The sequence below is a fragment of the Panthera tigris genome, chromosome D2, assembly GCF_018350195.1.
Source record: "Panthera tigris isolate Pti1 chromosome D2, P.tigris_Pti1_mat1.1, whole genome shotgun sequence".
NCBI lineage: Eukaryota > Metazoa > Chordata > Mammalia > Carnivora > Felidae > Panthera > Panthera tigris.
Window position 1 is genome coordinate 32,408,531 of NC_056670.1, and position 25,396 is coordinate 32,433,926.

A 25,396-nucleotide genomic window follows, 5' to 3' on the forward strand; every position below is an offset into this window, starting at 1 on the left:
AGGTCTGACCGCCCCATGTAGACCAGGTATTGGTATTGGAATCTGGGTCTCTCTCGTGTGATGATGCTAATTGATTGATGGCTGGGATTCTAGTTTCTAATCTGAAAGATGTCTACATGGAACATGAACTCACCCTGGAGAAGGTCTATGTTTCCAAATGTGGAACAAGTGTGGCCCGGCTGCCTGAATAGCAGATGGACTTGAGATTGGGTAATTTCTACTAGGTTGGGATAGGGCAGAAGTGGGCTCAACTGGCTCTCAAAAACGGGGTATCCTTCAGCCTTTTGGAAAGTCCAGGCAGAATCCGAGTTGTGCCAGGTCCCCAGTTTACTCTCTGGTATGGTCCATAACTGGACAATTCAACAGTAGAAAGAACATATGCTGAGTCTGTGTGACTATAACGTCAGAAGCTACATTACATAAAATTATTTACCACAACAGTCAAACAGAAGAAGGGAGAGTTCTGGAGGGATAAGGGCCCAGATACCCACTTGGAATCAGATAATCGTAGAACTGGAGGAAGCCTCAGAGAAAAGTGTGAAATCTAGAGAAGTTAAAAACCCGCCCAGGGTCACACAGCTAGCTGGCAGCAGAACTAGGTCTAGAATCTAGGTCTCTTGACTTACAGCCCGATGATATTTTCCCTATACACACTGGGTCTACTTGAACCCTTATGTGGACAATACTAGTTCCCCCATGAACGTGTCACCCTAACGAACAGAGACAACTCAGATGAAAGAAATGCTGAACTGGAGAGTGCTCAGTCCTAGCGGGTGGGGGTGAATAATTGAATAGCTGGGGGGTGTGAGGAGTCAGCATTATAGTTTGATCACAGCTCTGATTGCCCTACATGTTGGAAGACATGAGCATTCCCTTGGAACTTACACTGACGATTTCAGGGACAACTTAAAAGGTTTATTAAACTGCAACCCAACGAAAAACATGTACAACAGAGGCGGCCCTGGGAGTTCTTCCCCACGGTCGCCTCTAATGCACAGATACAGCTATGAAGCGCGTGACCCAGTTAGGAGCTGCCTGTCTCTTCCTAATTGCAAAGGTGTTTGGAAAGGTGATACGCCAAGTTGGGCTGACAGTCTCTAGCTGTGTGGCCATGTGATTATTCCTGCCTTCCTGGACTGCAGCAGAGAAAATGAAACGCTGGCTTGCGACTGCCAAGGTTAAGTGAGGGGAGGAGACATTTCTGCTTCAGCCCTGGAAAGGATGATGATACAGATGCCTTAGTTTCTTAAGTCAGTCCCTAGATGGCTTTGGGGTTGGGGGTGGCGATAGGGGGAAGGGTTTTCCCTTAAAGACACTTGTCCTTTATTTTGTATCTTCTTCCAAGATAACTTTGGCTAATACAACATACACATTTCAACCTGATTCTGGAGGGCAGGGGAGGCAGGAAGGACAGCATTCAAGGGAACTAGCAATTTAAGGAGCCAAGAGCAATGCAGCACACTAATAATGACCATGGTAACAGTTCCCTGTCCTGCATGGTGCTCTGAAGCTGCAGGCAGGCTGACCCCCTCTGCGTGCTCAGGTCGCCCAGTCGCCAGAGGCGCTGCTGGTGGTCTTGGCTCCTGAATACGAGCACATAACACAGAGAAAGCCCACAGTCAGGTTTTCTGAACCTCAGAGCATCAGCCCAGACGACTGCTTCAATGGGCTTACATGCTTAATCTAGTACCAACTGCTTTACAGTAAGGTTTATTGCCATTACCCATTATTGTATCTGGCTTCGTCAAAAATCCTCATCATATTTTGTCCACAAAAGGCAAGCATTTCTACCAGCACCGTTAGGTAGGGATTTCAGCTGACACACCCAGTTTAGTAGTGGAGACCGTATATATCATTAAGATTGAGAAGTGAATAGGAAAAATATCAGACATATTGATAGACACATGGATTACAGTCGAATAGTGTATATTTGGGAGGAGGTACATTTTTAATTCTAAAGGATTAAAGAGACGACTCTCCAGACTTGTGCACGTGTGGCAGGGGGTGATGTAGGGTGGGAGGTGGGGAAGTCAGTCTGAATAAAGTACTGAAAGCATGAAGGGATGCTAACACCTGACTAGGGAGCTAGAACAGAAAGCATAGAGGGTGGTGAGAACATCACGACAGATTTTACAGAGGGCAAGTCAAGGCTGTTTGCAAGGAAACCTGTATAACCAAAGCCAGTTCTTATTTGGAGACCAATTTCCCATATTCACTTGCTTTTGCCTCTTTGACTCTTTAAAGTTTCATTCTTTCTATTTGAAAAAGTCACTTTTCATTAGGTAATACATTTACCTAGCTGTCCAGAGGCAACCAATATCTTTAGTTTTCCCAGAAATATGGATATAAAATCAAATATTCATTTTTAATTTCTTCCTCCCAAAACGGTAGTATACTAAATATATGGTTTTGCTTTTCTCGTTTAACAACGTATCTTAGAAAGAATTCCATACCAGTACAGACACAGTTTCTTTTTTAACAGCTGCACAGTACTCTACCGAGGGGATACATCGTTCATTTAACCAGTGCCTAATTTATCCTAACCTCCATCTTGAGGTGGAGGCACCTTTTATTCCCCTTCTGCTTACAAAGTTACTTCCTTGGTGGACCATAGTCATCAGCTTCAACAGAGTCTGGATCTCTGATAGCTAAAGACAGAGCAACTGATATATTTAAAATTCGGCTTGCTGAGGGGCACGTGAGTGGCTCAGTCGGGTAAGCGTTCAACTGCGGCTCAGGTCATGATCTCACGGTTCGTGAGTTCGAGCCCCGTGTTGGGCTCTGTGCTGACAGCTCGGAGCCTGGAGCCTGCTTCGGATTCGGTGTCTCCCTCTTTCTCTGCCCCTCCCCCACTCACCCTCTGTCTCTCTCTCTCTCTCTCTCTCTCTCTCAAAGATGAATAAACATTAAAAAATATTTTTTTTTTAAATTTGGCTTGCTGAAATTATATAAAAGGCGAAATACTGTCCACCTTTACAAGTGCTTTATGAAAGCTTCAGAGGCTTCTAAGGGCAGCAACCCTTGAAGTCCCCCCAAAAGCAGGGCTTGCAATAATACTAGTCTCTATACTTCCTTAGTTGGTGGAATTTCTTTCTGATTCTTTTCCCAGTGGGATGGAATGTTGGCCCATTTTGTCCTTACTCATCTATTTATGTGGATTTGGGGCAGTTTATCCTATCCCCACACTCTTCTTTCTCCCACTGGTAATCATGAATCCCCAGAGCAGTGCTCTTCCTCCTTGGGGCACTTATATAATTTTACTAAATCACAATATATTCAAAGTAATGTAGTTAAGTCAGAATCAATCTTTAGAATTGCTAAGTGACTTTAAATTTGGGAAGATAAATGAGGTCTCTGCAGAGAAACTGCCTCATAAAGCAAATATTTCTTTCAGAACTTGAGCTTCCTTGCCTTCATCATGAATAATTTTAAACGCTGATGACTTTGTCTTAAATGAATGGAATCCTGGCCAACATTCCTCTTCACATATAAATGTTTTTCACAAAATGCAATGATGAGCTGAAGCGCAGGGCTTGCCTCCCACAAACTTTAAGAGAATTTATAAAATAGGAGCTTTTTTCCACATAACCTGTTCCCCACACATCTTTGTGACATTCCTACTCCCGCTTTTATGCTACGCCTGTCTGGGGGATGTTCTCTCATATGGTTTGCTGTGAACTTTTCCCTATTTCCAGTTTCACATATAAGCACCGAGTCTCCTCCAAAATTCTCTAGGTTTCTCCAGCAGTGGGTGCCATGTACCAAAGAGAACAACGGTATGAAAGTCAGTGAACCTGAATCTCTGCTCTCAGTTTTGTGTCACACTAGCTGTGATCTGAGCAAGCCATTTCCTTCATGTGTAAATGAAGAGATAACAATAAAGGAAGGATTTATTTATATACTTTTTAAAAGTTTATTTATTTATTTTGAGAGAGAGCATGTGCAAGGGGGGGGGGGTCGTGGAGAGAGACAGAGAGAGAGAGAGTGGGAGAGAATTCCAGGTAGGCTCTGCACGAGGGTCTTGAACTCATGAACTGAACCATGAGATTGTAACCTGGACTGAAACCAAAAGCCAGACCCTTAACCGACTGGGCCACCCAGGTGCCCCCAAAGGAAGGGTTTAAATGATTTCCAAGCTCCCTTCTCACACTAAAATTTTATGGCTGCCATGTTATTTTTTAGATAACATGGCTTAAATCAGTTAAAATGTCCAGATCTTCAGAAGTCTTCAAAGAATGAACGTAAAGGTGTGAATTTCTGGAATTACGGCTGGTGTGGTGGGCAGAATTCTGAGACAGTCCTCAACATGCCCACCGTCTGGTATATATATATCCTCTCTAATCTCCTCTCCTTGAATGAGAGCAGGATCTATAAATATAATGGGATACCACTTGTGAGATTAACTTACTTTATATGGAACAGGTAATGGGATGGTCACTCCCAAGATTACAATTATATAATAAAAGAATGCAATTCAGCACACTGGGGAAAGAGAGTCTCTTGCTGGCTGTGCAGAAGTGAGCTGCCATGTTGTGAGGGGAGGGGGTCACAGGGCAAGGAACTGCAGCGGCCCCCTGAGAGTGATCTCCAGCTGGCAGCCAGCAAGGAAAAGTCCTACAACCGAAAGAAACTGAATTCTGCCAAGAACCTAAAAAAGTGTAGAAGAGGGCCCTGACCGGCAGATGAGAACACAGCCCTTCTGACACCTGTTACACTTGAAACCTTGTTAGGACCCGAGCGGGGAAGCCAGCTGTGCTGTGCCCAGACTCTGACTCATAGAAACTGAGGTAATGAATAGGTGTTGTTTTAAGCTGCTAAATTTGTATTATTGTGTTATGCAGCACGAAAGCGAAGTGGAGAAGGTATTTATGGTTGGGAATGTCCTTCTGAGGTTCCTGGAATCATACTTCATATCCAGCTGTGCTCATTTTAGGGACCTTTTAGAGAACTATCACTCTTCTGCAACTACTATACCAAGTTCCACAAATTAGATCTTTAGATACACTGGCCAAAGTCTAATTAAGTTTTAAATTTCTTAACAAGAAAATAAATTAAAACTGCCACCCTGCTTTTGGGAATTGAACAGCACTGCTCTGATTTCCAATGTGACTGATAATTATGTTAGTTCATTTTCACACAAATTTGGATATAACTTTAGGCTATAACATGTCCATTAAAACATTACTACATTCAGTAAAAAACTGATTTAATTAGAGTGCAAGAATTTCAAATCTGGAAGAACTTTTGGAGATACTTAGTATCACTCTAACCTGAGGGTCAGAGAAGTGACTTGACCGTGGGATCAAGAAAATGAATGACATGGAAGGGTGATACAGTTCTCTATCACTCTCCCCATCACACTAGGCTTTTAATAGAGCATTTCCGCATCCTGTCCAGCATATGACCATTAGAATTAATTCATCTGTTTATTCAACATTAAATGAACATCTACTATATATAAAGAATTGTTCTAGGATCAGAGTAGGACACAAAGATGTGGAAAACAAGGTTCATTGTCCTCAAAATTTTATGGTCTAGCGAAAACTCCCCCTTGAATGCTGAGGACAGTAGAGATGTTAATAGGGGTTAGATATTCCTAGGAAGAGAGAATTTAAGTAAGATTAATGCCTGCTGAAAGCAATGGTCTCAAGAATTTTGGGATGAATGATGAATCTTAGGAGAAGCTAATGACTTATAACTTCTAAACTGATATGAATCTCAAAAGTGACTGAAAAAAGCAGTAGATACTACTTCCTAAGAGAACAAAAGTAAGCCCCATGAGTTCCTAGGGTAATCTTTTTATTTTTTATTTTTTTAAAGTAGATTTATTTTTTAATTTTTAAAAGTTTATTTATTTATTTTGAGAGAGAGAGAGGGAGAGAGAGCATGTGCATGTACACGCAAGGGAGGGGCAGAGAGAGAGAGAATCCCAAGCAGGCTCTGTGCTGTCAGTGCAGAGCCCAACGCGGGGCTCCAACTCATGAACTGTGAGACCATTACCCGAGCCAAAATCAAGAGTCGGTCGCTTAACCGACTGAGACACCCAGGTGCCCCCTTTTTCTTTTTTGTTTAATAACTTTTTGCTCAGTTCCGATATTGGGATAGATTGTTTGCAGTCTATAAGCTCCTTAATAAGATAAACAGGCAGAAGAAAGACAATATCTAGGGGTTGAAAACCAGAACAGGCATCCAGGTACAGTTGTACTTTCAATCTGGTATACTAATACAGTATTGTCTCATTAATTGTCACAATAGCCCCAAAGTGATATTCTATTATCACCATTCTACAGATGAGGAAACTGAGGCTTTGAGAACTTAAGTTCAAGGCCACGAAGCTAATGAGTAGCAGGGACTCAGACTCGAGTTCGAGTTTAAAACCAAAATTCATACTTCCAAATTTCATGCATATGCTTAACTGCCAATAAATGCTAGATGTTAGGACAGTGTCTAAAGTGTAACAAAGCATTGCCACACCAATGAGTAGAGGTGGTTATTAGAATCTGAGAGGTCCACATCTGTATATCCTATGTTTCAATGTGGAGAACCAGCCAGTGTAGTATACACACATGTGTCTTCCTCTTCTGTTTTCTTGTTACATGACCTTATTTAAGTGACTTTAGGCTTCTGTGTGTTGGTTTCTTCATGAAGAGTAGTATGGTTAGAAAGGTGAAGAACACCTGTGTCTAGAAGACGTTCCTATGTGGGGTAAGAAGCTAGATTAGACAACGACTCTAAGAGTCTATGTCACTATGAGGGATGCACTACAGATGTCAGAGGATGTCTGCAGAGCCTGGTCCTGAACAGACAAGACAACTGCAGGGGGAAAATGTCATGTCACATTTCATATTCAAGAGAAGGGCACTGACTCCAAAATGCCATAGTTTACCAAAAGGACTGTGTTCTACTCTTAGTCAAAGGGAACTGGAAATAAATAGTCTAGACCCTGTCTTTCCTAAGCTACTTAAAAGGATGGTTCAAAATGGTGAAACTTCACTGCCTTCAGGGTTGGGTTTCAGCGAAGAGTTTCAAATTCCAGCAGCATTTTGGGAAATACTGAGAGACACCATGATGGTGTGGAAGGGATATACAGACTTTGGGATTAGAGAGGCCTGAGCTTGAATCCTGGCTCTATGTCCTTAGCTGGGTAACAATGAGCAAGCCACTTTATTTTATATTTCCTTATCCACAAAATGGGGGATAATACCAACTACCTTTCAGGTCTTAAGGATTAAGAGAGATAATGTCCAAAAAGCACTTAGAGTTATGACTGGCAGACAGAAGTTGCAATGAAATGATAGTTGCTGTTAGTGTTCCAGATGTGTGATGGCCTTGTAGTCCTCAAAATGACAATGCTATAGGATTCTTAGGGCTCAGGAGAGAGTGGCAGCTTATCTGTTAAAGATAGTTGTTCAGAATACAGGAGTTTGTTGTGTGTTAGAATTTACTCCATTACTAATTTCTAACTTCCCCAACAACCCAGTAGGGACCTAAACACCAAAAGACTAAGATTCCTTTACTCATTCAAAATAATAGGCTCAAAGAATATCAAAGCTACAAAGATTCTTAAAGGTCATCTATGCCATCCAGGTCACTTTGGAGATAAAGGTAACTGAGATCATTTGATATGACTGATACTTCAAAAAAATACCTGGGGATGCAAAGAGCATCCTGTAGGAATTATGCTACAGGCTTTATTAGTTATTCTCTTGGCTGTCAGACAATAAGGTAAAATGTATGTATAGAATGACTATAAAAAATTAAGGACAGGACACCTGGGTGGTTCAGTTGGTTGAGTGTCTGACTGTGGCTCAGGTCATGATCTCATGGTTTGTGGGTTCGAGACCTGGGCTCGCTCCTCTCAGCGAAAGCTCACTTGGGATCCTCTGTCTCCCTCTTTCTCTGCCCCTCCGTCACTCACACTCTCTCTCTCAAAAAAGAAAAATTAAAAGAAATTAAGGGGGTGCCTAGGTGGCTCAATCGGTTAAGTGTCTGATCTTGACTTTGGCTCAGGTCGCGATCTCATGGTTTGTGAGTCCAAGCCCTGCCTCAGGCTCTGTGCTGACAGTGTGGAGCCTACTTGGGATTCTATCTCCCTCCTTTTTCCCCTCCCCAGCTTGCTCTCTATCTCTCTCTCAAAATAAATAAAAATAAACTTAAAAAATTAAAAAAAAAATAAGGACAACCGTGTCATAAATTATGATTTTCAATCCAAGTAGGGCATGAGTAGTAAAGCCCATGGACTATATTTGTGCGATTACTTTCCTGTGTTATAGTTCAAAGTACACAGGGGACACAACTGTACCTACAGGTTTACCAAATCTATAATATCCCGAGGTGCTCTAATGGGGTTTCGCCATACCTGGAAACCTTTTATTCTCCTGGCAAGAGTTAGAATATTCTCTCTCTCTTTTTTTTTTTATTAAGTAGGCTTCACACCCAACACGGGGTTTGAACTCATGACCCTGAGGTCAAGAGTCACGCGCTCCACCCACTGAGCCAGCCAGGCACACCAAAAGTAAGAATATTTGACGTTATACAAACCATAGCTCATTCTAGAGCTCCAATTCAATTTCTAACTTTTCCATCAGAGGATGTCATCAGGGAAGAAGTCGTGTTCAGTTTTTCATTACCTTCTTCAGCAGAGTAGGTAAATCATTCAGACAGCACTCTGAGAGGTTATATATCTAATTTTACGCCCAGTATGTGCACGAATAAGCAACAGAACCACTTCCTCTTAAGTGCTAAACAAGAGATGACCTATTGTGGAGACACACACTATTTCATGGAAAAAGGTTCTTTCTTCAAATGGTCAGAATTCACCAAGGACATTTCACGCTTGCCTGGGAGGTGTTATTCCCACATGGGCCATGCAGAACTAAAGAAAGAGCCTCAATGAAATTACTTATTTTTACTCTGGAGGGATTGGATCATGCCGTCATGTTGTGAATCTGTAGCTGCCACCCGCCTGGGTTCTCAAACTGTTCTGAAGCCCATTAGCTCTGCAAGTTGTTAAAAGACATTTTGGAGCAAATCAAGTTTGGGAACTATGTGGCTCTCTTGGAGATTAATAATGCACATTAGCATATTAAAGAGTTGGCAGGAGTAGTGCTGCAGGAAGAAATTCTGCATTCTCCCAAACTTACTTGAACCATGGAACTTTTTTTTTTTTTTAAACCCACAGAACCATTAACATATTGCAGTAAATAGTGTTCTTCACAATGCTGTTTGGGAAATTCTGTGCTAAATTATGTCTAAAGACAGGGTTGCAAGCTCTAAAATAGCCAAGGAAGAGACAGTGCCAGGGCCTCTAAAAGGTGCCAATTTCTGAAGGTCCTAACCTTTTGGGAAAAAATGAAGGCAGCTGAGACTATGAGCCGCAGGCAGACCAAAGTATCCTGTCTCTACCCCTGACCCACTCTTTCCCCACTCCTGGTATGGTGGGGAAAGTATTGAAAGTATCCACGTTCAATCTTATGGCTAATCATGACTTATCACACCAAACTGGCAAAGCTTGTATACTTATCGTTCTCCTCTACAAAACTACGAGCTTCTCGAGGGTAGAACCCAGCACAGTATCTGTGCTGCTAGTTGAACAAGTGGACGAACCACACCTAACTGGTTTACATCAACTTCATAATGAAAGCAGCTGACATTTATTAAACAGACACTGCACGATAGGTACAAGTTTAATAACCTATGAGGTAGGTGTCATTATCCTGATTTTAAAAACATAGAGACTGAATTTAGAAAATGCCCAGAGCAACTCAGCTAGCTTAATGATGGAGCTGAGCTTAAAACCCAGACAATATGACTTCAGAACCTGTGTTCTTAACCATGACACTTTTCTACCCTTCTTCCAAGTTTCGTCTTAGCAGTAAAATCACATGATTCTGCAGAGGGAGAATTCGGGTAGAGCTCAAACCAGTGGAAACATCACTAGTAGGACTGCCAGGATTAGGAAGGTTTGAAAGCAAAGGGGAAAGTACAAGGAAAGGCTACTGAGGACAGGCACATCTGGCAGGGTGAGGGCACTTGGCAAGGATGGCTGAACACACACTGGTCTTTCCATGCACGTGCTGGTACATAAACAGTTAACATGACTGATATCACCCCTTTAGGTGTCCAAGAAGGTGAAATATATGCCAAATCTAAAAGATAGGGATTACAGAAGAACAAAATGAATTCATAGCATGAGTCTGCTCTCTGGGTCTATTGTGAAAGTTGAGGGTTTATTGGCTCAAGATCCAATGTCTTATTTATATCCATCAATATGTTTATTAACTTATTCACTTATTGGTCAAATATGTGTAAAATGTATACTGTAATCCCAGGTATTGTCCTAGGCATAGGGAATATATCCATGAACAAGACAGATAAGCATGCTAATAAGCAGAGTCAGATAATAAAACACATAAACACATGAGAAAATATCAAGTAGTGACAATTACTATGACACAGCCTGATGGAGTTACTTTAGAATGGGAAGGAAGTGAGTTATATGAAAACTGAATCACAGGGGCCCAAAGACACAGAGATCATGGGAAAGAGCACTTGAGGTGAAGGAACAGCTATAACAAAGGCCTTCGGGTGGGAATGAACTTGGTATATTTAGAAAATAAACAAAGAACAATGTGGCGGGGAGTGAACTGAGAAGAAAGTGATATTTGATGGACTCAGAGAGTATACAAGGGCCATGACATATGGAACCCTGTCAGCCTGGATAGACAGACTAGGGCTTTAGCAGGGGAGATGGAGAAATGGAGTCAGAGGCAGGATATGCTTTGGAAGTAGAGAGACAAAGATTTAGTGAAAAAATGAATGCGGGGGAGAGAGAGCAAGAAACCAAGAATAATGCAGATTTTTTTTTTTTTTTAGCTTCTGGATAGGTGGTGAATAACTCAGTAAGTATTTATTGAGCACCTATCATATAAAATATATTGTCGTTAGTGGTCTCTGCTCTGTCTGATTAGCCATATTTGTGGAAATTAAAGCCTTTGTCCATAATTTATGGATAGGAATTGATGATAATAGTAAAGGCAGAAGATTTTAGGCTAATGCCTCTTTTTTTTTTTTAAATTATAAGAACAACAGACAATATAGTTAGTGTTTATAATTTATGTGGAGTAGTTAGGGAAGGCCTCTCTGAGGAAGTGACATTTGAATTGAGACTTGAAAGCTAAATAGAAGTTACCCAGGTAAACAGCATAATTAGGTTTCTAAAAAAATTTAAGCTTTCAAACAGACAATACAAATATTCTCAAAGTAATTTAAATTCACTGCCCCCCCCCACCCCAACCCTTTTGTTTTTACTTTGTGGACTACATATGGGTGATATTTAGTTCTTGGTAGTTACAGTAGGTTGAATGGTGACCCCCTAAAAGATATGTCCACATCTTAACCCCTAGAATCTGTGAATGTGACTCTGTTTGGAAGGAGGGTCTTTGTAGATGTAATTAAATTAAAGATCTTGAGATGAGATCTGGGCTAAGAATTACCCAAGTGGGCCCTAAATCCAATGACAAGTGCCCTTTCAAGAGATATACAGAAGAAAGATATGGAAGGAGAAGGAGGGGAAGGCTATGTGAAGACAAGCCAAGGAGTGACCAGAACCGCAATGAACCAGAAAAGGCAAGGAAGGACTCTCCCCTAGAGCCTTCAGAGGGAGCATGGCTCTGCTAACATCTTGACTTTGGATTTGTGGCCTTCAGAACTGTGGGAGAGTAAATTTCTGTTTTTAAAATCCCCATGTTTGTGGTAATTTGTTATGGCAGCCCTAGGAAATGAATTCACTTGGCTTCTCCCTGCTACTTAGTATGAATCTAGGCCAGTTTCTCCTAGATAGCTATCGTTTTGCACTCAGGGATCCAAAGTTACATAGATAAAACAAACCAAGAAGTCAAAACAAATGCTAAATATCATACATCTCAAAGCCAAACATATATCTGGATGTTAGATGTGACTGTATAATTTGTAATACTGCCTCTATTAAATAGCAAGGATAATGAGGCATGGATTATATGGAGACTAAACATCCCAGGAAATGGCCTGAAGTCATTTGAAAGAAACACTATTTTTTTTTTTAACCACTAGGTTGAACTTTCCTTTGCCACCACTACTCTGAATCATTCTATTTTATATACCATATAATTTTAACACAGACAGTGATTCATCCTAGATAACTGTTCTTTAAAGCAATTCTACTGTCTTTAGTTGAGCTCTTCAAAAAAGGCATGCAAATATAAAGAGGAACTTATTAATTTTTATTTTACAGTAAGTGATCACTTTAAGTCTTATATCTTTGGATAGTCAGATGCTGTCCAATCTGTTTTGTGAAACAGAGCAATAGAACCAAAGCTATTCTAGAGAAGTAACCCTGTGATATTACACATACATACATACCCTCCGTGATATCATTAATTTTTTTCAAGGGATTCTACAAAAGTCAGAAGAGGCATTATTTTAAATAAACAAAAAAGCAAATAAGCAACTGTTTTGCAAAAAAGCTGTGGTTTATGGGGAGCCTGGGTGGCTCAGTCGGTTAAGCATCCAACTTTGCCTCAGGTCATGATCTCGGGGTTCGTGAATTCAAGTCCTGCATCGGGTTCTGTGCTTACAGTTCACAGCCTGGAGCTTGTCTCGGATTCTGTGTCTCCCTCTCTCTCTCTCTGCTCCTCCCCCACCTTGTGCCTGGTCTCTCTCTCAAAAAATAAAATAAACAAACAAAAAAGCTGTGGATTAAGAAAATGAAGTAGAAGGATTCAGTTTGGAAAGGAAGAAGTAAAATAATCTCCATTTGCAGATGGCATCATCTTATATTAGAAAATCTTAAGGAATCCACCAAAAAGTGCCGAATAAGCAAGACTGTGTTTATAAAACCTCAGTCAGTGTTTTGGAGAGGTTTAAAACTTACACATTGTAGTACCCAACAGTGAAATAAAGACATTGTCAGATCAACCAAATCTAAGAGAATTCATTGCTAGTAGATCTGTACCACAAGGAATGACTAAATAAGTTCTTCATACTGATAAGAAGTGGTATCAGATAAACATTTAGATACTCAGGAATAAATGAAAAGTACTCAAAGTGGTAAATATGAGTAAATGGTAAAAGTGGATAAGTATAAAAGATTATTTTTCTCCTAATTTCTTAAAAGAAAACTGTTCAAAGCAAAAATCCTCATGTTGTATTGTAGGGATTATGACATACACAGATGAAATACAAATGACAACTAAAGCATGAAACATAGGGCCATGGTAAATGGAACAGTATTATTGCAAGTTCCTTTTTTTTTTTTTTGAGAGAGAGAAAGTGCATGCACATACGCATGGTGCAAGCACGAACGGAGGAGGGGCAGAGGGAGAGAAAGAATCTCACACAGTCTCCATGCCCAGCATGGAGCCTGATGTGGGGCTCAATCTCCCGACCACCTCACGACCCTGAGATCACAACATGAGCTGAAATCAAGAATTGGGACACTTAACCAACTGAGCCACCCAGGCGCCCCTAACGTTTCACTTGAAGTGGCACAATATTAACTTTAAGTGAACCGTGAAATGTTATAATTTCTAGGGAAACCATTAAGATAAAAAACGCAAAGAGATATATACACCTAAAAGGCCAGGAGGTCCAACAATATGTCTAGAAGTGGTGCACTCTAAAGAAACAGATTAAGTGCAACGTAAAGGAAGACATATCATGCAAATAATAACCATAATAAAAGCTGGAGCAATCATACCAATATCAGAAAAAGCAAATTTCAAGAAAAGGAGTCTTACTAGAGATAAAGGGGGAACATTTCTAATGATAATAGGATCGATTCATCAGGAAAGCATAATAATCCTAATCAATGTGTGTACACTTAATGCCAGAGCTCAAAATTCATGATGCGAAGACTGACATCACTTAAAGGAAAAATGGACAAATCCACACATTATCAGTGGAGATTTCTTTTTTCTTCCTTCCTTCCTTCCTTCCTTCCTTCCTTCCTCCCTTCCTTCCTTTCTCCCTCCCTCCCTCCCTTCTTTCCTCCCTCCCTTCCTTCCTTCCTTCCTTCCCTCCTTCCTTCCTTCCTTCCTTCCTTCCTTCCTTCCTTCCTTCCTTCCGCTTCATGAATTTACATGTCATCTTGCACAGGGGCCACGCTAATCTTCTCTGTATTGGTCTAATTTTAGTGTATGTGCTGAGGAAGCAAGCACGATATGTGGAGATTTTAACATCCTTCTCTCACTAACTGAAAGAGCAACTAGACAAAGAAGTCAGTTAGAAGATCTGAATACTATCAACCACCTTGACCTGACATTTTTACAACACTATACTCAAAAGTGCAGAATATACTTTTTCCAAATGTATTGAAACGTTCTTCAAAAAACTGACTATATCTGGGGCCCATAAAACAAGCTTCAATCAATTTTAATATTTATTTATGAGAGAGAGACAGTGTGAGGGGGAGAGGGGCACAGAGAGAGGGAGACACAGAATCTGAACCAGGCTCCAGGCTCTGAGCTGTCAGCACACAGCCCAATGTGGGGCTTGAACTCAAATTGTGAGATCATGACCTGAACCCAAGTAGGATGTTTAACCGACTGAGCCACCCAGGAGCCCAGTGTTTGAAATTTTTCATAATAAAATGTTGGGGGAAAAGTAGTGTTTTCACTTCCCCTGCTCTTTCACATTGCCTGTACTAACTGGAACTGACTGTGTAGGAGGTAAGCCAACAGGGGGTGCTATTCTGAGCCACAATTTTATCTTAAAAACAAAGCCAAAAAACCCAAGTTAACACAAGAAATAAACCAAACCATTGCTTCCCACCAAAGAATGAGCTGAAACGCATGCTGACTTTAGTTTCACAATATGTATATCATGACTCTGGTTCCAGTGAGAGAAGTTCCAAAGTCTCTAAAGATGGGCATCTGCCTTGACTGTGGCCTTTAGCACAAGAAAATACATTTGCTGAGCTTGGTCGCTCAGGGTGAAATGCAAGGCTCATCCAATGGCAACAAAACAAAACAAAACAAAACAAATCAAAAACAATGTCAAGAAAAACTCACACGTCACAGTTAAGGAGGGGTAGTCACCTAACAGATTACAGACTCAATATTTATACCTTCAAGAAAAAACTTCTGGGTTTCATTACCTTTATCAAGAGATGCCCCGGCCATATGGTAAAAGCTTAATGCAGTGTCCACATCATTGATATTCTTTAGGAAAGTAAAGAAGTTTTCCACTTCCTGAAATGTCAGACCCTGAAAGAAGAGAGACAGCAAGATAAGGCAGGAACCTGTAACAAAAAGCAGCACAAAACGCAGAGCACTAGGTGGTTATTCATGTCTATAAATCAGAAGTTTATGCTATGTTTCAGGTGCCTGGGTGGCTCAGTCGGTTAAGTGTCTGACTCTTGATTTTGACTCAGGTCATGATCCCACAGTTGTGAGATCAAGCCCCATGTCAGGCTCCATGCTGAGCATGGAGTCTGGTTAAGATTCTCTCTCTCCCTCTTGCCTTTGCCCCTCTCCCTCACTTGTGTGCATATGCTCTCTCTCTCTTAATACATAGATTAAAAAAACCAAACAAAACAAAACTATGCTATGTCTAGAACAGAAACTGAATAAATTAGTCAAAGAATGCCAAATTTGTATAGGGTACACAAGTCTAGAATTCTACCCTGAAAAAGGCAAGCTGGCTAATTGCTTTCCCCTTCCGTGTAAAATCCGACGTGAAGCTGTTTACAGTGATGGCTGGACATCTTTACTAAAAATATTTCTAACTGTGCCCTCCAATTAGTCACAATATCTATTATGACACTTCTTTTTTTTTTTTTTTTTTCAACGTTTTTTATTTATTTTTTGGGACAGAGAGAGACAGAGCATGAACGGGGGAGGGGCAGAGAGAGAGGGAGACACAGAATCAGAAACAGGCTCCAGGCTCCGAGCCATCAGCCCAGAGCCTGACGCGGGGCTCGAACTCACGGACCGCGAGATCGTGACCTGGCTGAAGTCGGACGCTTAACCGACTGCGCCACCCAGGCGCCCCTCTATTATGACACTTCTTAAATGAGCTCTAGCCCCTTGATCTGTTACATGTTATCTTAACAAGTTGTACTAGAATCAGGATGTCCATTTTAATCATCTACCCTTAGGCCAGCTAAGCTTTTTGAGGCTTAAGCCAATTAAAAAATCACCAAAGTCAGTGATATGCAGGGGAACGGTTTCAGGATTTAGCAGAACCCAAGCAATAGGGAAGCTGTTCATTATGTCAATCTAAAAGCTACTAACGAAGCAATTTGCCACTTAACTTTAATCGGATGAAATTCTCTGAATGGAGCTCTTTTCAAAAGCTGCTCCAAGATTTGCTGATCTCTGATGGGACTTTCTCTGATGGCTCAAGAGAGAGTAGTTGTATAACTAGGCCCAAGGGAGTCTCCTTACAGGGTGGAGGATTTGTCCTCTTTGCCCATTTCCCACTTCTCACACATCACGCTGTGATGGAAATGAATAGTTTCTAAGAAGTGGGTAACACTGGGGAGACATCAAGGTGAATGCCTTTTAATGAAGCATCAGATCCTTAAAGGGACTGCTGATGTTGACTGGCTTCTACTTAGTGCTGCTCCCATTCCAATTTCCATTTCCCCAAAATAGAGGGTCCAGAAATCCACATGGGGAACTCAGTAATAAGGAAACTTTAATATAGACAATATATAGTTCTTTCCTGGTATTCTCCCAACTCGGGTCAATGGTATCTTTCTCATTTTATCAATCAGACTAAGAACTAAAATACTGTATGTATAAATACGTCACACGATCTTTTATAATTTCCCTAGAACAATAGAAGTTAAAAAGCTTTTTTTTTTTTTTTTTTAACGTTTATTTATTTTGGGGACAGAGAGAGACAGAGCATGAACGGGGGAGGGGCAGAGAGAGAGGGAGACACAGAATCGGAAACAGGCTCTAGGCTCTGAGCCATCAGCACAGAGCCCGACGCGGGGCTCGAACTCACGGACCGCGAGATCGTGACCTGAGCTGAAGTCGGACGCTCAACCGACTGAGCCACCCAGGCGCCCCAAAAAACTTTTTATTGTGGAATATGATGACCATATAGAAAGCTGAGTAAAACATAAGAGTACAACTACAGGTATGCTGTTTTGAAGGGACACATGCACCCCAATGTTTATAGCAGCACTATCAACAACAGCCAAAGTATGGAAAGAGCCCAAATGTCCATCAATGGATGAATGGATAAAGAAGATGTGGTGTATATATATACAATGGAGTATTACTTGGCAATCAAAAAGATGAAATTTTGCCATTTGCAACTACGTGGATGGAACTAGAGGGTATTATGCTAAGCGAAATTAGAGAAAGACAGGTATCATATGACTTCACTCATATAAGGACTTTAAGATACAAAACAGATGAACATAAGGGAAGGGAAGCAAAAATAATACAAAAACAGGAGGGGGACAAAACATAAGAGACTCTTAAATACGGAGAACAAACAGAGGGTTACTGGAGGGGTTGTGGGAGGGAGGATGGGCTAAATGGGGAATCTACTCCTAAAATCATTGTTGCACTATATGATAACTAACTTGAATGTAAATTAAAAAAATAAATAAACAAAAAAACCCAGTGCTATTTTCAAGTAAAGCCATATACAACAACAACAACAACAAAAAGAGTACAACAAGCTGTTATAAAAATGAACACCCAGAGAACCTCCACTCAGGAAGAGACTATTCTCAGCATCCTGGAAGCCTTCCTCTCTCCCCTCAACATGTCCCTTTCTCAGTCGTAAGCCCCTTTTCCCAGTGTTAATTACTGTTCTGACTTTTAGGGGATTTCTTTCTTTCTTTCTTTCTTTCTTTCTTTCTTTCTTTCTTTCTTTCTTTCTTTCTTTCTAAAAATAACATTAGTATCTATTTATGCATCCTCAAACAGAAACAGTTTAATTATGCTTGTTTTGAACTTCAAAAATGGAATCATGCAGTATGCATTCTATTATATATGGCTTCTCTCTTTTAGATTTGTCTATGTTTTTGTATTCTGTAGTTAACTCACTTTTATTGCCATTAGTATTCTGTTAGGTGAATATACCACAGTTTTTTAAAATGTTTTCTTTTATTTTTGAGAGAAAGAGACAGAGTATGAGTGGGGGAGGGGCAGAGAGGGAGACACAGAATCTGAAGCAGGTTCCAGGCTCTGAGCTGTCAGCACAGAGCCCGATGCAGGGCTTGAACTCATGAACCATGAAATCATGACCTGAGCTGAAGTCAGATGCTTAACTGACTGGGCCACCCAGGCACCCCTATACTACAGGTTTTTTTTATCCATTCTATTTGGTGTGTTTCCAGTTTTTGGCAATTTATGCAAAGTGGTACATCTGAATTTAAGCATGCATTCCAACATATATGGAGTACCTACTATGTACCAAGTTCCATAATTTTTGGCAGTGAACTAGAAGTAATTTTTCCCTAATTTGAGGCCATTCTTTTGGCCTTAACTTAGAGCATCCAGAGATAGGGCTTATTCCTTATACAAATGCCTTGGTATGCTATCTAATGTAAACACTAGGCTAGAATCAATCTCCTAGAGGGAAGTACAGGTTCTACAACATCTCCTGCTTGTGGATGGATGCCTAATACCGTCTTCTCTTCTCCATCAGAAGACATGCAGTGGTGAAAAAAACCCAAGTATCCATTGATGGATGAATGTATAAACAAAATGGAATATTAGTCACCATTAAAAAGGAGGAAATTCTGACATAAACTGCAATATGGATGAAACTTGAAGATATTATATCAAGTGAAATAAGCCAGTCACAAAAGGTCAAATACTGTATGATTCCACTTATATGAAGTACCTAAATTATTTAAGTTTATAGAGACAGAAATGGGAATTTTCTTTTCTTTCTTTTTTTCTTTCTTTGTTTTCCTTCCTTCCTTTTTTTTTTTTTTTTTTAAATAATCTCTATGCCTAACATAGGGCTTGAACAATAGCCCTGAGATCAAGAGTTAAGCACTCTGGGGAGCCTGGATGGCTTAGTTGGTTGAGCGTCCAACTCTTGATTTCAGGTCAGGTCATGATTTCGCAGTTCATGAGTTAGAGCCCCGCATGGGACTCTGAGCTGACAGTATGGAGCCTGCTTGGGATTCTCTTTCTGCCCCTTCCCCACTCTCTCTGTCAAAATAAATAAATAAACTTAAAAAAAAAAAAAAAAAAGAAAGAAAGAATTGCATGCTCTATTTACTGAGCCAGCCAAGGGCCCCGGGGAATTGTTGTTTAATGGGTACAGAGTTTCAATTTGGGAAGACAGATAGTAGCCAAGGTTGTATAACCGTATGAATGTACTTTTCAAGATTTTAAAAAATGTTCATTTATTTTAGAGAGAGAGAATATGAGCAGGGGAGAGGCAGAGAATGGGGCAGGGGGCAGAGGTTCTGGCGTGAGCTTTGTGCTGACAGCAGAGAGCCCGATGTGGGGCTCAAACTAACAAACCATGAGATAGTGACGTGAGCCGAATTCGGATGCTTAATGGACTGAGACACCCAGGTGCCCCAGTATGAATGTACTTAATGCCACTGAACTATACACTTAAAAATGGTTAACATAAAATTTCTAAAACAAAGGGCATGGTACAGGAAATGCGATCCCCTCTGACAAAAGCAAACTCTAATGTTTGCTACTTAATTTATCATGAAACATCAAATACAATAGGTCAAGGCCAGAATACTCATGCTGAGAATTATTTGAGATCAGACAGTGAGAAAATCTGAATTGAATGGCTATTCATTTGATGATTTAGAAAAACAGTGGGATACACATCACATTATGGCATTATTAAATTGAAATATGTAACATTTTACCTTTTATTATATAGATACAATAAAAATATTTATTGAGCACTTACTAACGACTCAGCACTATGCCAGGAACAATGAGGGAAATAAAATTGCTTTGGACATGGGCCTTGATTTTATAGAGCTTACAATTTAGATAGGCTTCTTAAAGAAAAGATGACGCCAGTCACAAAATCCTTATTTCTTCATAACTATCTTAGTAAAAAATCCAAAGGGTTTTCTAGCAATAAAGCTGGAATAAGACTTTAACATGAGGTTCATGGATGGAAAGTGAAAGGATGTGCTTTCTGCAAATTGAGCTGTTCAGACTGGAAGGCAATAGTTGTGTACAGGCCACTGGCAGGTGACGTGACCTGTAGAATAGTAGGCAAGAGGAAATAACCTTCTCTTAGGCATGGCATCACAGGGAATTTCTTGACACACTATGGGGAAGTGGAAGAAGCAGGAGTTATTTTATTCTGGGTCCAACTGTTCAACAAACTGGTTATCTATCTACCTTGGGAAAGATGGACTTACAGAAAACTGGGCTCTAAGGGCACCTGGGTGGCTCAGCTGGTTGAGTGTCCAACTCTTGGTTTTGGTGCAGGTCATGATCTCATGGTTCATGGGTCTGAGCCCTGCATCGGGCTCTGCACTGACAGTGTGGAGCCTGCTTGGGATTCTATCTCTCTCCCTTCCTCTCTGCCCCTTCTCTGCTCTCTCGCTCTCAAAATAAATAAAAATAAAACATTAAAAAAACCCCTGGGCTCTAGATGACTCAAAAAAAGGAGATAAGGCTAAAAAGAATGAAATCTTGCCATGTGCAACAATGTGGATGGAGCTAGAATATATTATTCTAAGTGAAATAAGTCAATCAAAGACAAATACCATATGATTTCACTCATATGTGAAATTTAAGAAACAAAACAGATGAACATATGGGAAGGGGGGAAGAGAGAAGAGAGAGAAACAAACCACAATAGACTCTTAACAATAGAGAACAAACTGAGGGCTGATGGAGGGAGGTGGGCGATGGGTATGCAGGAGGGCACTTACTGTGATGAGCACTGGGTGTTGTATACAAGTGATGAATCACTGAATTCTACTCCTGAAACCAATATTGCACTGTATATTAACTAAAATTTAAATAAATATTTAAAAAGTGAATTTAACATTAGAAATTTGTTGAATAAGCAAATAGAATTATCTTTCAAAACTAAAAGCAATTGATAAAATGTTTAGAAGAAAACATAAAAAAAATCTTCGTAACCTTGAGTAAGACAAAGAGTTCTTAGATATGATAGACACCAAGGGTCGCCTGGGTGGCTCAGGTGGTTAAGCACCCAACTCTTGATTTTGGCTCAGGTCATGATCTCAGTTTGTGGGATTGAACCCCACATCAGGCTCTATGCTGACAGTGTGGAGCCTGTTTGGGATTCTCTCTCCTCTCTCTCTCTGCCCCTCTCCTGCTCACATTCTCTGTCTCAAAATAAATACACTTAAAAAAAAAAAGATATGACACCAAAAGTGCAATCCATAAAAGAAAAAAAAAAACTGATAAGTTAGACTTCATCAAACTTAAAAACTTTTGTACTTCAAAATACTGAGAAAACAGACAAATCACAGACTGGGAGAAAATATTTAAAAATCACATATCTGATAAAGGATTTGTATCCAGAATGATTTAAAGAACTCTTACAGGGTGCCTGGGTGGCTCAGTCGGTTGAGCATCCGACTTCGGCTCAGGTCATGATCTCACAACTTGTGGGTTCGAGCCCCGTGTCAGGCTCTGTGCTAACAGCTCAGAGCCTGGAGCCTGCTTCGGATTCTGTGTCTCCCTCTCTCTCTGTCCCTCCCCAACTTGTACTCTGTCTTCCTCTGTCTCTCAAAAATAAATAAATGTGAAAAAAAAAATTTAAAGAACTCTTACAACTCTATAATGAGAAAATAAGAACACAATTAAAAAAAAATTTTTTTTTAACGTTTATTTGAGACAGGGAGAAACAGAGCATGAACGGGGGAGGGTCAGAGAGAGAAGGAGACACAGAATCCGAAGCAGGCTCCAGGCTCTGAGCTGTCAGCACAGAGCCCGAGGCGGGGCTCGAACTCACAGAGTGCGAGATCATGACCTGAGCCGAAGCCGGCCGCTTAACCGACTGAGCCACCCAGGCGCCCCTGTCACCAATTTCTTGGCTATTCTTTCATAGGTGTTACTATGACTATCTTGCTCCAGTAAAGCATCTTCCCATTGCAAACCTCACAATTCTCTTCAACTGTTGCCTGGCAGTGGGGGGAAATCACACTGTTTCTATTGCTTACATTTCTGCAAATATCTAATCATCCTGAAACATCACTTTCTTCATGTGTTCATTCCTCCTCCTGTCAAAATATCAATGATTTCTCACTGCCAACTGGATAAACCCAACTTCTTAGCCTCATATTCTAGGTCTTACACAAAATGCTTCCATAGATTACCTTTCTACCATCTCCTTAAGAGACCACAGGCTATAGTCTAGCAATACACTGGCTTTCTTATTTCCTCAAAACCCTTGTCCTTATTCAAATTATGGCGAATAAGGAGTAGCATTAAATAGGCTCATTAGTAGGAAGATTATTGACTGTGGAATAGAACAAGTCCTGGCTTTGAATCCTGTTGCTACCTCTTAAGATGCTGTGTGATCTCAGGCAACTAAGGCTCTGAAAAGTATTTTTCATCTGAAAAATGGGGATTCTTTCCACCAAGCAGGATGTGATCATTAAGGAGAAGATAGGTAAAATGCCTGATCCATAGCAAGTACTCAGTAAGTGGTAGGTTGAATCCTTAGCAGGCTGGCAGGCTCATTACCATAGAACCAATGGTAATGAGTTTATTCGATTAAGCTTTGAACTATACTCTCTTCTCTGGTATGTCTATGACCTTGAGGAATAGAAAAGAGAGACAAGTATACCTCTCGTATACCTTTGAAGTATATGAAACTAATTGTGGGGGGACACCAGAAATATAATAGTGAAAAGCCCATAAATTCTCTTAACAGTCATTCACAGCTTAGTACTTCTTTGGGGGAAGGACAGGTTTCAAAGCTAATCAGTTAAACAAAGCTAATCAGTAGAGTTTCTAGTCTTCTTAGTTGAATGGCCACACCTCAGGTGCTCTACTACTTATGACTTTGACGGGCACCTAATAATTGGAGTTTTTCAAGCGCTATGCAGCAATGTTTCTAGAATCTGATATTCCATGATGACCACATTCTGGCTCAACTCTCAAATAGCTGTGAAAATAAGTGAATAGGAGAGCCCACATGAATATTATCTACAGATGACACGCAAAGTTAATAATCTAATAGTTTTATTATAACTGTTTGGTTAAGTACAAACCCTGCTTCATGGCTGGTAGCATTATTAGTAAGACTGATACAGACAGAAGGTTGCTGGCGATAGGGATCTAAGAGGAAACATGTAGCAAAAGCAAACTTTTTTTATAACTTCTGCTTGTCAAAATCCTACTCTGCTTTTAAGGCCAAGTTCAAATTGTATTGCCACCAAGAATCTCTTCAGTGGTTCTAATCTTTCTCACTGGTGCTCCCAAAAGGTCTCATAGCTTTATTAGGGTACTTAATACATTCACCAATGCATATGACAAACATTTGCCTATGCGACACTCACTGTACTGTGGACATGCAAAGACGAGTAAGACACTGCTCTTAAGAGGCCCAAAGTCAAGTGAGTTGCCCTCTATTATAATTATTTATGATCTGACTCCCTGCACTAGGAATATTAAATGCTATGCGGCAGACTGGGTTTTGCTCATTACTGTGTTCCTAATATCTGAAAGAGTGCTTTGCACATAGTGGTTGCTCAATAAGTACTGAATATGAAATTATATAGGTCTCTGTGTGTATATATGTTTTTTCTTACTAAATTATTACAGACTATATATTTCTTGAGGATAGATGATGGTTTTTGTTTATCTTTTATCTTTCTCACAGCATCTGGCTTAGTGTCTTGCACAGAGCGATGTCTGACATTGAACTAAATGTAATTTTCAGTTCAGCCTTAAGTGGATTTGCTAAATTATTAAAATTCACAGCTTCTGCACTCTCAAGCATCGAGAACCATCCCTGTGAGTTACATTGATAAAGTTTAGAAAACTCTGTTTTTCTTTTAATGAGGAGAAGACAATATGGAGGAAGTAAAATTAGCAAATTTTAGAGCTGAGTCAAATTTGGCGCAGAAGAATTATTCACAGAAAAAAGGATATTGAGGGAAATGGGGAAAATCTGGTAGAGGATAGGGACTAATTTTTATTTTATTTATTTTATTTTATTTTTAAATTTTAATTTAATTTTTTTAGAGAGACAGAGAGGGAGACAGAGAATCTCAAGCAGGCTCCAAACTCAGCACAGAACCTGATGTGGGGCTCAATCTCACGATCCCAAGGTCATGACCTGAGCCAAAATCAAGAGTCAGACACTTAAGACTGAGCCACCCAAGCGCCTTGGGGCTAATTTTTAAAATAAAGCCAAAACAAAACACGGTTCCCATTGAAAAAAAAGGAAGAAAGAAATGAAAACTCTCCTTGTTAAATACGAAACATAACAGCACGAATAGAGCGATTTTTCTAGCATGGCAGGTTCTCCAGTCCTTCTAGCTATTACTCAGGGGCAAAGTAGCTAGAGACACCGACGGAGTGCAGTCCTCTAGAGCAGCGGCTCACGAGCGAGCGCAAGAGCACAGGAGAATCACCTCAGGAGCCTTTTAACAAACGATGCCTGGACCCACCCACTGAGCTTCTGATTTAGTAGGGTTAAAGAGGGCCCCAACAATCACATTTCTGAAAAATTCCCCAAGCGATACTGGGTGACTGGGGTTGAGAAGCACTGCTTTAGAGAAAGGGTATGGTTAGCAGAACTCTGATATAGAAAGGACAAGATCTGGAATTGAAAGCCTTGGATTTCAGTCCAGACTCTGGGTGGGTCATTAATTTCTCTTTCTCTCCATCTCTATATTCTCAAAGACAAGAGGAGACCTAACAAGGCTGTTGGAAAGACAGAAAAAGAAAAATGTGAAAGGCTGTGAAACATTGCATGGTCATTAAGCAGTACGCAAATATTTACTTAATGCCACCACTAGGATCATCAATCTTTTAGGTCTGGACTGATAATTTGTGCAGAATCCCACACAGAAAAATGATTAATATGAGCCAAATGAAAACTTACATTTTCATGTTAACAAATCCAAAGTGGAATAAAAGAAATCATTAAGAAGCAGATGGTGATTCCCCTTTAATGAGACATGATCCTAGAGAGATAGACTGCTAACCTTAGGAGCAAAGGCCCTTCATTAACGCTCATTATAGTTAATTGCTATGTTCACAAACTAATCAACATGAGAGGACGATCAATCTCAATCTCCTTGCTATAGCAGCCTGGAAATTCAGGGCCAGAAGTAATTTAGCACCCCAGATTTTCATCATCTGACAAAATCTGTCCTTTCATTTCAGAGCTCTTTTGCAAGGTCTCCAGGCCTTATATTAACTCCTGCTAAAGCTATTCTATTCCTTCAAGGGAG

General features: G+C 40.4%; 1 protein-coding gene and 1 non-coding gene across 9 annotated transcripts in view; both read right to left on the reverse strand.

The window, feature by feature from the left end:
• Window positions 1-25,396, reverse strand: part of MICU1 (mitochondrial calcium uptake 1) — a 246,943-nt gene that overhangs the window by 9,240 nt on the left and 212,307 nt on the right. For all 8 annotated transcript variants that reach the window (XM_042960435.1, XM_042960438.1, XM_042960433.1 and 5 more), the window contains one exon: window positions 15,134-15,242. In XM_042960435.1, the coding sequence (XP_042816369.1) occupies window positions 15,134-15,242 (109 nt within the window). The remainder of the gene's footprint in view (window positions 1-15,133; window positions 15,243-25,396) is intronic.
• Window positions 14,090-14,195, reverse strand: LOC122232221. The gene has a single exon (XR_006209565.1). It is a non-coding gene; the product is annotated as a U6 spliceosomal RNA (small nuclear RNA).